General features: G+C 43.9%; 1 protein-coding gene across 4 annotated transcripts in view; it reads left to right on the top strand.

Moving 5' to 3' along the window:
- The window catches only part of PTPRA (protein tyrosine phosphatase receptor type A), a 724,758-nt gene that overhangs the window by 301,284 nt on the left and 409,608 nt on the right, over positions 1–13,866 (top strand). For all 4 annotated transcript variants that reach the window (XR_013608377.1, XM_078678706.1, XM_078678707.1 and 1 more), the window contains one exon: positions 4,638–5,012. Coding sequence is in view for 3 of the 4 variants with exons in the window: in XM_078678706.1 (XP_078534832.1) it covers positions 4,638–5,012 (375 nt within the window). In the remaining variant the exon portion in view is untranslated. The remainder of the gene's footprint in view (positions 1–4,637; positions 5,013–13,866) is intronic.

Here is a 13,866-nt window from a genome sequence, read left to right on the forward strand (position 1 = left end):
TCCAGAGTCTGGAGCTGGGTTAAACACTTCTTGGGCCCAACCTGTAACTGCATCACTGACAGCAAAGCTCCACGAGGCCCATCTCCCTTTCGCTGCTCCAGGGGGTGAAGAAAGTGGTCGAATGTAGATCTCAAGTCTAGAGAGGAGTTATAGCACTTTAGGACCTCCTCCCTTTGCGTAGATTTTGTACACACCCTAGCGCAGGGCTAGCAACGGTGCTAGGGTTCCTCTATTCCAGGCTCCACTACTATTCGGTACCTCGAGTGGTGTCTTTAGATGTTGTACAGAGCGTGGTTCTCCCTGTCCTCCTAAGCATCTGCTAGGTCATTCAGACGCTGGGCACTGTGGTAGTTAATGCGTGCTTACATAGTAGATCACTGTGCTGGGCCATGTGCCATGCTTGTCTTTGCCGTAAATCTCAGTGGGAATGGCCTCCCGAGACAGCCCCAGATGCCGTCCGCTGCTTGCAAAGGTCTATGCCTTCACCCTAGGGGCGCGGGCGGCCTGTACTCACCAGTGGTGGGCCAGGCATGCAGGTTCAGTTAAAGCGCTCCCGCCAAGGCACACACTCTGCCCTCTGTTATCCAGACCCACCAGGGCGGCTACGTAGGCATCGCAGGGGGGTTGAATCTGACTCACCCTACTGCGTAGAGTGCTCAGACCTCCGTGTTGACAGCTGGACCTAGCTGTTGGGCTAGCTGGGCCCCGTGAGTCCCAGCGTCTCGGAAGAGACTCTCTCCAGTCAGGTTACTGCTCTGGTTGATGATCTGCGGCGAAGATGCGCGGCAGCACCAATGCAGCGGGCTCTCAGATGCCAGAGGCCACTCCACCTCTACGCTGCCCAGGTCCGCTGCTCAAGCCGCCGCGAGCCGGCCTTCTCCCAGTGCACGGCCTCTCTTCGTCAGTCGGTGGGAGATACCGATCCTCTCCAGGTGATGCGATTTCAACATTCTGGCTCCGCTGAGCCTCCACTAGGATTGACGCAATTGATGAGGTCCAGCCGGGCACGCCTCCCTGGCCCTGTGGTACAAAGCAGCCCAGGCTGGAAGCCTCCCGCTACAGCAGCTCCTCTCTGGCCCAGCCGCGGTTGTTCTCCGCTATTCTCCGCTTCTCCCAGAGCTGAAGCCGCAGCGCTTCCCCTGGTGCAGCAGGACGCTGCTGACGATCCGGAAACCGAGGCGTGATCTACAGACTCGCCCCGGGCGATAAATGCCATCAAGCGTTTGACTGCTCGCGCTGCTTCTTGTGCCAGGAAAGCACCCCCAGTCGCCCTCACTTATTAATAGCCTTTAGGACAGCAGATTACTGCTTAATGGGGGTCAGCGAGGAGAGCCCAGCAAGCCAAAGCGGGATAGACAGAGAAACATGTCTCACACCATCGCCATCTTGGCCACGCCCCCCCATACCAGGTTGTTTTAACCAAAATCCCTTGTAAACCTCAAAATATTACAAAAAAACTAATTCCCCTCACATTTCTGTGATGAAATGTTCTATCTGCAGGGAGCCGCAGACTTTCTTCCACCAAGCATTCCCCCAAGTCTTCAAATACAAATGGTATCTCACTTGTGTGGGTAGGCCTGTTTTTGTGTATTTTTTAGCACAATCACTCTTGTACAGCTCGTTTTCTACCCTCTCACCCTAGACCATACTCGTGGACAGGACCACCAAGGTTGGGGAGCGGTACCGGGTACCTCCTGTATTGAGCCTCCAAGAAGTTGTTGCCCAAATCTGTTCTCAGACTATGTGAGTCCACCTATCCTGCCATGTTTCTCAACAGTGCCACTATTGGGTGTAGTGTGGTTGTATGAAGACTGCTGGCCACAGTGTTGTGTATGGTTTGCCAATACTGGGCAATAACTGAGCAGGTCAAATGATCTTCCTGAGTCACTGCATCATGTACATGGGGGGGATTTGGTATTCCCCTTTCTACACAGTCTATTAGGACTTTAGTATGTTATTTAGAATTTTTTTAGCTGAAAATCAATTGGAAAGTAGACGGAATGTAGAGTGTTCGGATGGCTATTTTAGCATCTTGCCAGAAATCACTGTCCAGCCCACCCACATCATGTCTCCAGACCAGTCTGTGGTCCTGCAAGAGATCAGGGCAATTGAAGAGAATGGATCTATATAGTTTGGATAAACTGTTCGGATCCCAAAGGGCCAACTATTACTTTTGCCTCCAGTGGATTGTATTCCAGTACACCTCTAAATCTGGTATATGGGAGTCTAATACATGGTGCATCTGGAGGTATCTATGATAACATGTGATTTCTGTAGTTGTAATTCCTCAGTTAAGTGTTCAAATATGACTGCTATTCCCTGTCCATATCTCCCACAGCCTGGAAATACTAATTAAGACCCAGGGATGAAAGCCTGTAAGGTGTTACAAGCTTAAGCATAATGCCTGCCCAAAGGTGGGGGTTTGAGCTAGCAGTCTGTTAATCCATTTCATATGTGTCAGTGCAACCCATCAAGTTGTTTTTGTTGTATCTCCTTCGTGCCACATAGTGCGTGACAGCTCATGCCGTGGAACTAAAAGGATTTGTTATGGTGATGGAAGTGGGGCTGACACTCAGCAGGGGTTTGACATATGGTGGTCTTTGAATGGCTGAAAATAAGGGCTCTTCTCCTGAAGGCCCATAGATCTGCTGCTTGAGATGCAGCAGGGGACCAATAGGTGGAGCATTAGGTTCAGTTCTGTGGAAAGTAAATTAGGCCGTAGCAAGTGTTTTGCGTTAAACTAAAACACCTCCTTTTTCTTTTTACATTGTTCAGAAAATCTCAAAATGGACCATGCCATTTTTAAAAAAGACTAAAAATATTGAATCCAGTGTACAGTTTTGAAATACACAAGATATTAGTTTACTTTTCCTACAGTATTTTAAATGTTTTTTCTTTTACTTTTTTAGAAGCCTTTGTAGAGCCAGTAGCTTGGCACTTTCATTACAAAGGCTTTGCCAGTGTTTGTTAAAGTGACTGTCTGCTCGCAACTCTGTCCTACTCTTGCAATTCATATTCGAGTATGAGGTGAAATGTGAACACATCCTGTTGGCAAATGTACATGTTGCTCTGCAGCACAGCCCCAATTTAAATGCCTTACTAAGGCAGCCATCTCAGCTTTGCTTCTGTCCCACTCACCATTTCCAAAATCTATAATTATGACTTTTGTCTAGGATATTTTTATTAGAACTTGCGCTAGCCAAGACCTTTTGATTTTACTAATGTTATAAATTATAATATACATATAATGCCTTGGTCTTATCATTATTAATAACATTTTTCTTCCGCCCTCTAAGGCGTAAAGCTGGGAGGCATGGATTTGTCCACTTTGTCCATTGGCTAGCTTTACTGTGCGTGATTGCAATCTGCCCTTATACAAGCTGTACACCCACACACAAAAAAGGATCCCTTCAGTGCCAAGGGTTAATAAGGTAATGTGTACTTCTTGAGACCAAAAAGAGTTTTTTCTTTTAGCCATTTCTTTTCCTTTTTTTTGCAGATTGACAGGGCACTGGCAGCTTCTGCAACAATAAAGTTGTGCAAAAACCTTGCCAATATATGTATTGACCAAACCCACAGCACTTGCTAGATCTTTTGGTTTTTACAGCCGTTGTTTTGTCTATGGAATTAGCTTTGTGTATCTCTGCTTCCAGCTACCATCTTCATCTGTTGGAAGACTTGCTGCCGTCCAGGTCAAACCAGGCCTTTCTGTTTCAGTTCAGTACTAAGACCTTTCAACAGTTCCTGCTGTACAAAGTAACTCCAAGTCACACCACCCTAATGTGCACTGATCTACAATTACAATAGAGTATAGTAGGAACTTAATCCAGCTCAATGTGGCATGTCACTAAATACTGCATGCTTGTTGAGAGACACGTACTTGGCCTCCTCACATCATGCTACCTTCCCCACTTTTATTCTGACAATACCAAATTTACTTCACATTGCACAGCGGTAAGTCTATACCCTCCTGCCTTTGATCGTGTGTGCATTGAGTTTAGAATAACACAGTATGTAATATAAGCCATAGAAAGATGCTGGTCTCCCGTCGTCTGAGCCCTGCCTAGATTGTAAGATATGGACTCCCTCCCCTAGCATCTGTGCTATAAACCATAGCAACACGCCTTACCTGGATTGGACTGGACATCTTCTCTAGTATCTCTACTTTATGAGCCTTTGTCACTCCACCCCATTGGTCCTGCCTGACTATAAGGGTTTGGGACATGCTTACGTGTATATTGTGGAAGATGAGATATTCTAAATCTATCTTGAAATCTCTGCTTCCTGAGAGCGCCTATATGTTAATGCAGAGATTAGCGTTGCTTTGTCGACATTAAACATCATTTAAAGAAAACAAGTTAAATATAAAACATAGCTTATGCTAGAATCATCTGAGCAGAGCGGAAATGGAGCTTTGAGCCGATGTACAAGATCTCCACTAGGGAATCGAAGGGCTCATTATTAATTATGGATGATCCTTCGATCCACACAGTATGGTAAAGCACAACCTGCCCAGGAGTTATCTTGATGGAAAATGTCAATGGGAGACTCCATGTAATGAGAAGGAAATGTTTGCTTTTTCGCTGTATGTGTTATGTATTGCATTTTCCTTTAAGCATTCATTGCTTTCATTCCAGCGCCTCCTGCAATTGGACTCGCTCCCGACCCAAACAGCAGCAACTCCAGTCACAGGATCAACAGTGGAGATGTTGGCACCACAAGCTCGCACAACCTCAATGGAAGCATCACTGTTCCTACTTCAATCCCGGAAGCTGCTACTGGTGCACCCACCACTCTTCCTAATGGGACACAGACCTCCAATGTAACTACAGTGAATGCTACTCTGGCATCTCCCAATCAGACCGAGAAGGGGACTGTGGCTGCAGATGTGTCCACTACCGAGAAATCGAATGCAACGGTGCCCATTGCAGTTTTCACAGATGCTCCAACCACGCTTAGCGATTTTAACATCACCACTTCCACCATATTGGCGGATGATTTCACCACCTCAGGTACCAAACTATTTATCATTCAGTGGAAATATTTAAATGTGCCATGTCAGATGCATTGTTGTAAAAATACTTCTTTTGAAGACGTTCAATATCCCAGTCATGTATAGGTTTTTTATTTTTGTGAATCGCAATGCCAGAATGCTCTGTTTTTAGACTTCCTGTTTTGTGAAAACGTCAGGAGACTGAGCTGTGAAATGTGTCACATACTTCTGGACAATCAGAAGAGTGACTTAAGACCAAATTTGAGGTTTGGTCAAAAACATTTCTGGGTCAGCAATGTATTTATATCAAACCATGTTAGTCTTGTACTTTGGTTATTATTGCCTAATTATTTATGATTTTAAATAGCCTGAAGGTAGTTTAGTATAATTATCTTTTGTGTTACTAGCACTGACCATATTCAGCGTTTGTTTACGCAAGCTGATTTTGCCTTTTCCCTCTTCCAACTTGAGAAAATTCTCAAATTCACTGTCTGGTATATTGTATAAAGAGTGGGAATCCTTCCTATCCTGTAGGTCTTTCACAGATATAGCTCATTTTCTTCAAATTCTACCACTGAGGTTTTGATTTTGTTTATTTTAAATGTTTTTTATTGTTTTCTGTCAACATGTATATCATTTTTGTAGAGATTAGTGTTTAATTTGGTATTGATTTGAAGTAAGACATTGCTATAATTTATTGATATGTGATATTTTGAAAGAGTTCGAATTGAATGTAGGCTGTCCACTATTGTATTGATTGTATTGTATTGAATAAAACCTTGTGCATTGAGGAAGGCGGTTTGACAGTTCTAAATATTCGAGTGCTTCTATCACCTTCTGAGTTAGAATTTGTGAAAATGGTTTCTAAAGACTTATGTTTTGCTTCCAGTGCATTGGATACTATTCATGAAATGATAGTCAACAGCTTTAAAACATTCTTTGACAAAGCTAAATGGTCTCCCCTTTGGGACCTTTTGTTTTTTATCATAATAATAATCCACATTTGTAAAGCGCGAACAATCACCTGTTCTGGTCTCTAGGCGCTGGGGGCCATTGGGAAGATTAAGCAAGCTATTGCCCAGAGTCACATGGTGCTGGGCTAATCTGCTGCCGGCGCCGGGGATCGAACCGTGATCCCCAGATTCCGTAGTCAGTCGCCCTGGCCGCGGCGCCACACCTCTTCCTTTGGCAATGGTATCAGCCATACTATACAGTATCCCCGATGCTGTGCAGATTGTTTTAAAAAAAGAAAATATAACCATATGTGGCCAGCTATGTCATGTTAGCAGCATGTGCACCAAGCACACACAAGCTTTTTTTTTTTTTTCCTTTTCTGTTTGATTTTGGTAAACAAAATAAATGTAGTGTGGGGGAAGCAACACTGGGAAAATAGCATAGGGGCAACACAGAGAGTAGAATGCAATATGTATGGGGTGTTCTGGTCTGTATGCGAGTCCCTGAACTTGTTTCTGTGTCATGAGCTTTGGACTGAAGTTCCCCTTTATGGCCCCATTCTGCTCATCTTTTTAGTAGGTTTTCTGTGGCATTTCTGGTCTCAGTTAGTCTTAATGATTCTATCAAGCTTATCTGAAGCTGAATTAGGTCGTTGGTTGCCGCGTAGTCAGTATTTCCAGGCCTAGGTTCTCTAACACATGCTTCTACCATAAGCAGGGTTTTCTTGATAGCCTTGTATTTACCCATTTTCGTGTTTTTGGGTAATGTTATCTGGCTTGATCAGGAGAAACAAATATGGTGTGAGGGGTACCCCGACTACACAGGTTTCATTTCAACACTTTTGAGAACTATCTAGGTAATTGCAGGAGAAATTCATTATGAACCCCATAATGTCTTATGGTTGTCCGAAGGGGGCTCTCGTGCTTGCTTCCATTACCAGCCTTATAGGTTACTGTTAGCCAGTGACTGGGCAGGAACATGAGCAGTGTCTCCACTCCAGGATAAATGTAGGCCAAGACCAGTTTAAATGTCTAGTGCCCATTGTTCACTCCTTAAGAATCTCTTAAGTTGCCTTGCCCCCAGCTCTAGCTGTGCCTAGAATCCAAAGGCTCCCTAACGCAGAGTTTCTCAGCTTCTAATGCTCGACCGTGGGCTCTTGGTCTAGTTTTTGGAGTTATTGGTGGCACTTCTCTCAAATGCTGTTACCCTCCCCTCTGCCCCACCCCCTCATCAGAGCCCAGACAGTTTCTCAGTGAAGACATCCCACCTTGTTGGACAAAGTTGGTAGATTGCAGACACTGGCCTGGCCTTCAAAGAAGAGTGATACTCAATTACTCCTGCTTCCTTGGCCATTGTCAAAATTAGTTGATGCTTTTTGCTAGTATGGAGGAGGTTAACTGGGGTCTGTGTAGTGAGGTTTATCAGGGCCCATTCCCAAAAGCTTCCATTTTACAAGTTCATGTTTTAAACTTTACATCTTTTTAGACTGTGACGTTTACATATGCACATAACGTACTCTGGAAGTCTTTTGCTTGCAAGCACATTTCTTAGTAAGCATTTTATCAATACACAGTACATTCTGTTCAAGGATAAAGTACATTGAGCATGCTGATTTTGTATTTTGTTTTCCGTTTGAAACCATCTCTGAATCCAAAAGGCAAATAATAACACAAGTATAAGATCCTCCGAAACAGGGTGAACGGAACCAGTTTTTATCATATAAACTGCTTCTGATTGTTTGATTACCAGAGGAGCACTTCATGGATTATCTTAATGTGCGCCAGTGACTAATTGCCAGCCCTGCTGACTTCCATCACTAGCCTGAAAAGGATGGCGGCCTGTTGTACACCAGACTGACTTCCGGACACAGCACACACAAGTAAATAGTTAAGCTGGTCCAAGAGATCTTCCAGAAAGCACTTCTTACTATGCTCTCTATAGTATAGTTAGTTTTATGTAGGGTTATCATTCTGGTATATATGTATATAATCAATGCAATGTTATGATGGTTGAATTATTGATCATCTTCACCATTCTTGTAATGCTGAAAAATATTTTGTTTCCTTCTACTAACAATTGCAGCGCATGTGTTTTACACAAGAATCTAATTGCTCCTATAAATGTTTGAAATGCCAATTAGTGTATTTCTTGTGTCTTGCTTTGGGCATGCCTAAGGTGACAATGAAAGGGTAGATCTGTTTCCATGATTTTCCTTCGGGAGGTTAGAGTAGTCCTTTTTAGAGGTTGCAGACACCAGCCGGTACTCTTGTCAGGTTTAGGGGTCCAGATTAAGCACTCTGAGCTAGTCAGGATTTTGGGCATCATATTCTGATTATGTGCTTGGACCCAGTCCCCATATTTCGACCCATTTGTTGTCCAAATGCACAGTCCTACTTAAGGAGGAGCTGTTCAACAAGAGGGTGTCTCGGAATGGGCAGCGCCATGGCTCAATTAGTTCCTGATAGGCTACCTCTGCTCTTGTTCCATTCATGGCTCTGCCACCTCTGCTGGGTAAAAATCCCAGCCTCCAAAACGGGGATTGAGGAGAGTTCAGTGCTCACTCTCCAAAGTGTGAAAAAGAGACCCAGACATTTGCGTCTGCCTCTTGGTGAACCTACCAGCCACCCGCTTGGTGTCCCCAGAAATGGTGCTCAGAGTTCCTGTCCAACCAGTTCAGATTGCCACCCTGTAGGTGCACAAGGCCCGTTGGTAGGCCACAGGGTGACTTCTTTGCCCCTTCTTTTCCAATGGAGGTGCAATATATTAGTTAGAAGGGTAGTGAAGTGGCTTGCTTGCTTTTGCCTCCCTCTTTGCTTGCCTGCTTACGCGCACACCATGTGGGTTTGCCTCTTACTGTTTCCACCAGGTCTATCTCACGGTGCTGCTTCTCCTGCCGATTTCTGCTGGGAGGAGGGAGCCCCGGCGCCACCCTAGTATCTGTCATTTGCACTGCTGCAGAAGGTTTGATTCAGGCCTGAAGAGCTTCGATTTAGGTGGATTGTAAGCTACAGAATGGGAGCTTGACTGCCCTGCGACCGCCATCTTTTGAGCCTAGGTTCAATCCCCTGGGGCTGTAATTTCAGATCATGGTTTTTGGTGCAACAAACCAGGAGCTGTTTACTATTTCGTTGGAAGATCTATAAGATTGTTTTATAGGAGAAGGCTGACTTTGCCTGATTGGAGGAGAGAGGTGGCCCCAGAACTAGCTTGAAGTGGTTCAGAGGGAGACATACCCCTCAGTGTAACACAGTCATAACTCCCGGGTCACAAAGATCCTGCCATGTTGGATTGCACTGAGAATGGTGCACTCTGGGATACTTTGCACTGAGGCAAACAGGATGTGATTTTTGTCCGTTTGTGACGCTGTGTCCAGGGGTCACACTTCACCCACAGGCTAGTGAATTGAATCAAACGTAGCCCCTCACACTGTCACCTGATAACAATTTATGGGCCTGTGACAGAACAGAAGAGTACTGGACCTGATGTCTGCCCTCTGTGGAGATGTGAAGGATTGGACCTGCTATCACTTGTACCCAAGGCTAAGAACGGGACTCCACGGGTATGCTGGCTGACCTTCATTGTGACTACTGGGACATCAAAAGTTGCAAGAAACCTTTGCTGAGGTCCTTAACCAAGCATACTTGGACAACAGCAAAGGTCAGTAAAATGTCACAAGATGGTGGAACCAGTGGCGGCCGAGTGGGGGTGTTAGTGATAATATATATTTTAATAAAAAAGAACTTACCTGAAGCTGCCGACCGCCTCTCATGTCACTCCTCCTGTCCTCTTCATGGTCCCAGTAGCCCCTGGTACAAACAATTCCCATGCTGCTTTCATGCTATGAGGGCTGAAAAGACTGGGAGTCTTAGGGGTTTCGCCAGCCCAGCTGTTCCATGCAGCCTGGCTGGAGAAACCTAAGTGCGCATGTGTGTTTATCCAGCCTGAGACGGCTGGCCAAACACATATGCGCACTTAGAAAGTGTACATAGCACTCCTCCTCCCATGCCTCGTCCTGCACCGGGTAGCTCGGAGTCGGCAAATGATATAGTTTTATTTTTCATTTGCTGGCTCTGGGCAAGTCAGTAGGGCGACACTCCTCTGCCATTGCGGAGGAGCCGACGCAGGGTGGAACACAGTCTCAGGCATTTGCCCCAAGTTACTTTTTATCTTCCACGTGTAGAGCAGAAGCCTGACTTTAGTATGCTAATACCTCCGGTCTGTACACAAATTTGGAAATACTCGGTGGGCAAACTACGTTTGAAGATCCTGTTCATTACTTAAACACATCAGTCACGCTAAAATATTTATTAAATACTTGGGTTTATTTTAACAATGCTTTCAATCAATAACTAACAGGTAACATATTTTTTCTTAATCACTTATAATAGTCTAGACCTGTAATAACCATAATGACGACCTAAAGATGAGCCTTGCCTTCACAGCCTCATTAGTCACAATCAGTCTTATCACAGATATAAAGGGAAAGTGCTATTAAACAGAACTCAAGGGGGTCCTGGGACTTCCGAGGGCAGGAAAATTGCCATGGCTCAAGTACATTAAAGAAGCATGCGCTAGAATAGGCATGCCTAACCTGTGGAGTAATCCCAAGGAAGTGTCCCCGATAATATCTCGACTTCAACTTGTAAGAGCATATAGATCGCTCAAACTAGTCGATCTTTAGGGGAACACCAAGCTCGGGCACTTAACGGCTGATTTTCTTAACATAAAAGGCGAGTATCTCTTTGAGCCTTTCCTGGATGATATACAGCCCTCCATGGCAAGGAAGCTGTATATCCAGTTTAGAACAGGGAGCCTCCCGGTTAATGCTTTTACCAATAAATGGTCAAAAGATCCCTCCGTTGGGTGTCCCGCTTGTATCAGTCCTGATGAGATAGACATTCATGTTCTTCTTTTTTTTTTTTGCCCTGGCTACAAATCTGCCAGACAGCGTTGGCTCATACCATTATGTAAAAAACATGGGCTGTACACAGTGTTTGGAGGTGTATAGAATTTTAGGATCGGAACCCCTCCACCCTCCTCCGTCCCCCATAGTATTTGCCATGTCCCGTTCCCTCAATTCTATGTGGCATAAGCATAGGGCCATTTTTAACATATCTCAGCAACTGTAAAAAATGTTCCCTGCATTCTTGTCGTTTTTAGTATTACATTTTTTTTAACAATGATCTGGTTTTTATCATCCTTGTTTTCAACTGGGTTAAAGATATTGGACAAACTAAAATGCTTCTCTGGCTATATTTTGTAACCTGTTATCAATGAAATTTCAAGATTTGTCTCAACATAGCTATATATGTATTTTTTACTTTTTATGGCCTCTTATGACCAAAATAAAGTTTGTTGAATGGAATGGCTATTACTAATTGTTTTCATCAGTTTTTTTAATTAAAACTGTGGCAATGCCACCAATAAAACATAACTTTGTGACAACAATAGATGTCTTAATGAAACATACCAGGTAAACTAAAAACATTATAGTAATGCTGGATATGATTCGGCTTGGTAACAAACATAGTTTCCTTGAAATCAACATTTAACACTGTTGCCTAATAGGATAAGCATCTGTTGATCATGTAGGATGTAATGTAGTAATTAATACGTAGATGTATTTTTGCTAATTTGTAAGTTTTGGGGACTAATGTTTGATGTAGGTCCTAGTAACCTTGGGTTTGAGGTTCAGTGCAGGAGTGAATTTATGGAATAACGTTTTGATAAGTTTAGGCACTCTAGCTTAATTGGGGAAACTGGCATGTTGATGCAGGCAGTGAGTGTATGAAAATAAAGGATTTTAAGCAAGGCGACAATATGTGAATGTAATGACTGGTCTTTTCAGTATGGACGGTGGCAGGAGAGGTTTTTTTTTCTTCTTTTTTTTTTTTTTAGGTCTCGCCTATGTAATGTGGGTTTTTGTAGAGCGCCTGTTTGCTGTGGCGTCTTGGCGCTTGCTGCCATAGGGTGCAGTCGGAGAATCAGCCCGCCGGTTAGGTACAAGTAAATAACCAGGTTTTAAGATCCTTCCTGAACTGAAGTAGGTTACTTTGGGTTCTAAGATTCAAGGGCATGGAGTTCCATAGCCTTGGAGCTAAGTGTCGGAAGTTTCTGCCATCCCATTTCAGCGTCTTTACCCTTGGAACTACAAGCAGGGACGCCAATGCAGAGCAAAGACATCTCTGTGGGGCATAGCGCTCGATATATTGGTTAATCTGTCCGGGTCCCTCCCCGTGCAATGTCTTGTGTAGAATACACATGGATTTGAAATGAATCCTAGCTGAAATAGGCAGCTAGTGCAGCTGTTCTCGAATGACTTGGCTAATGGGACAGAATTTAGGTAGTTTACGTAGTAGCCGTGCGGCAGCATTTTGCAGAAGCTGCAGTTTATGTACCACACTCTTTTTGGCTCCAAGGTAGAGTGATTTACAGTAATCGATTTTCGACAGAATCAGGGCCGTAACAACCATTTTCCTAAGGGGCATAGGAATGAAAGGGAGAATTTTCCGGAGGATTTTCAAGGTATAGAAGCAGGACGAGGTGATGCTATTGACCTGGTCTGATAGGGAGAGATGATCATCGATTAGAACTCTAAGGTTTTTTACCTTTACGGGTTGGGGGCAGGGCCCTACTGTCCCAGGCCACCAATCTGAGTTCCAGAGTGACATGTCCCTTCCAAATATGACTACTTCCGTCTTCCCGGTGTTCAATTTTAAACAATTTTTCTGCATCCAGCTGATAATATTGCTCATGCAAAGGTTAAAACGTTCTGCCACGATCTCTGGTTTGGCAGCTAGAGAGACGACAATTTGCGTGTCATCAGCATAGCAGATAGCTGTGAAACCAAAGGAGCGAATAAGTTTAGCCAGTGGGGTGACATATACGTTGAACAGGGTAGGTGAGAGTGCTGAACACTGAGGTACCCCACATGGTATGACAAAAGAGGGAGATTTGTGATCATCTAACGTCACAGCTTGTCTGTTAGTTAAATAAGACCGAAGGATATCTGCGGCCTTATCAATGATCCCTATTTCTGCCATGCGCTGAAGCAGTATAAGGTGATCCACCGTGTCAAACGTGGCGGATACATCAAGCATTATTAATATAGCCTTCCCGCCCTGATCCAATTGTGCACGTAGGCTTTCAGCGGCTGCAATCAATGCAGATTCTGTACTATGCTGTGGCCTGAAACCATGTTGTGCTAGATCAAATTTGTCGTTGGATTCTATGAAAGTCAGCAATTCTCATTTAATGCTTTTTCAAGAACTTTTGATGGAAATTGTATAGAGGTAATGGGATGGTAGTTAGCAACTTCCGAGGGATCGAGGGTCGTTTTTTTTAGAATCGGTTTTATCAGGGAATTTTTCCAGTAACTCGGAAACTGTCCTTGATGGACGATGTTGTTCAAGAGAGGTGTCCGGGTATTGGCAATCATATCGGGGACCATATGAATGACTATGTCCGGGCAGGGATCCAGAGGAGAGCCCGATTTAATTGCCATGATAATTTTCTCTACTCTATCCTGTGTGAGTGGACTGAACTTTTTTAAAAGAACTTGTGTGTTTGATTTGTCCGTCTCATATTCATCTTGTCTAGTTTCATTGGTATCAGTAGAGAATTCGTCATATACTTTGATCACTTTGTCATGGAAGAAATGAGCAAATTTGTCACAGAACTGTCCTGTTGGTTTAAACGGTTTGGGATTATCAAAGGTGGCTAATTTAGAAACAGTTTTAAATAGTTCTCTGGGAGTATTTTTGGAGGCCATAATTTTCTCAGTAAAATAGGTGGTTTTTGCCTCCGTTATGGCTTCTTTGTATATTGCTAATGCGTCTCCGTATTGTTTTTTTTTTTGATTGAGTATTCCTTCCTCAAGTCGTTCTTTTGCTCTGCAGATTTTTTTGTAGGTTTTTTAA

This window comes from Lissotriton helveticus, chromosome 2_2, assembly GCF_964261635.1.
Source record: "Lissotriton helveticus chromosome 2_2, aLisHel1.1, whole genome shotgun sequence".
NCBI classification, from domain to species: Eukaryota; Metazoa; Chordata; class Amphibia; order Caudata; family Salamandridae; genus Lissotriton; species Lissotriton helveticus.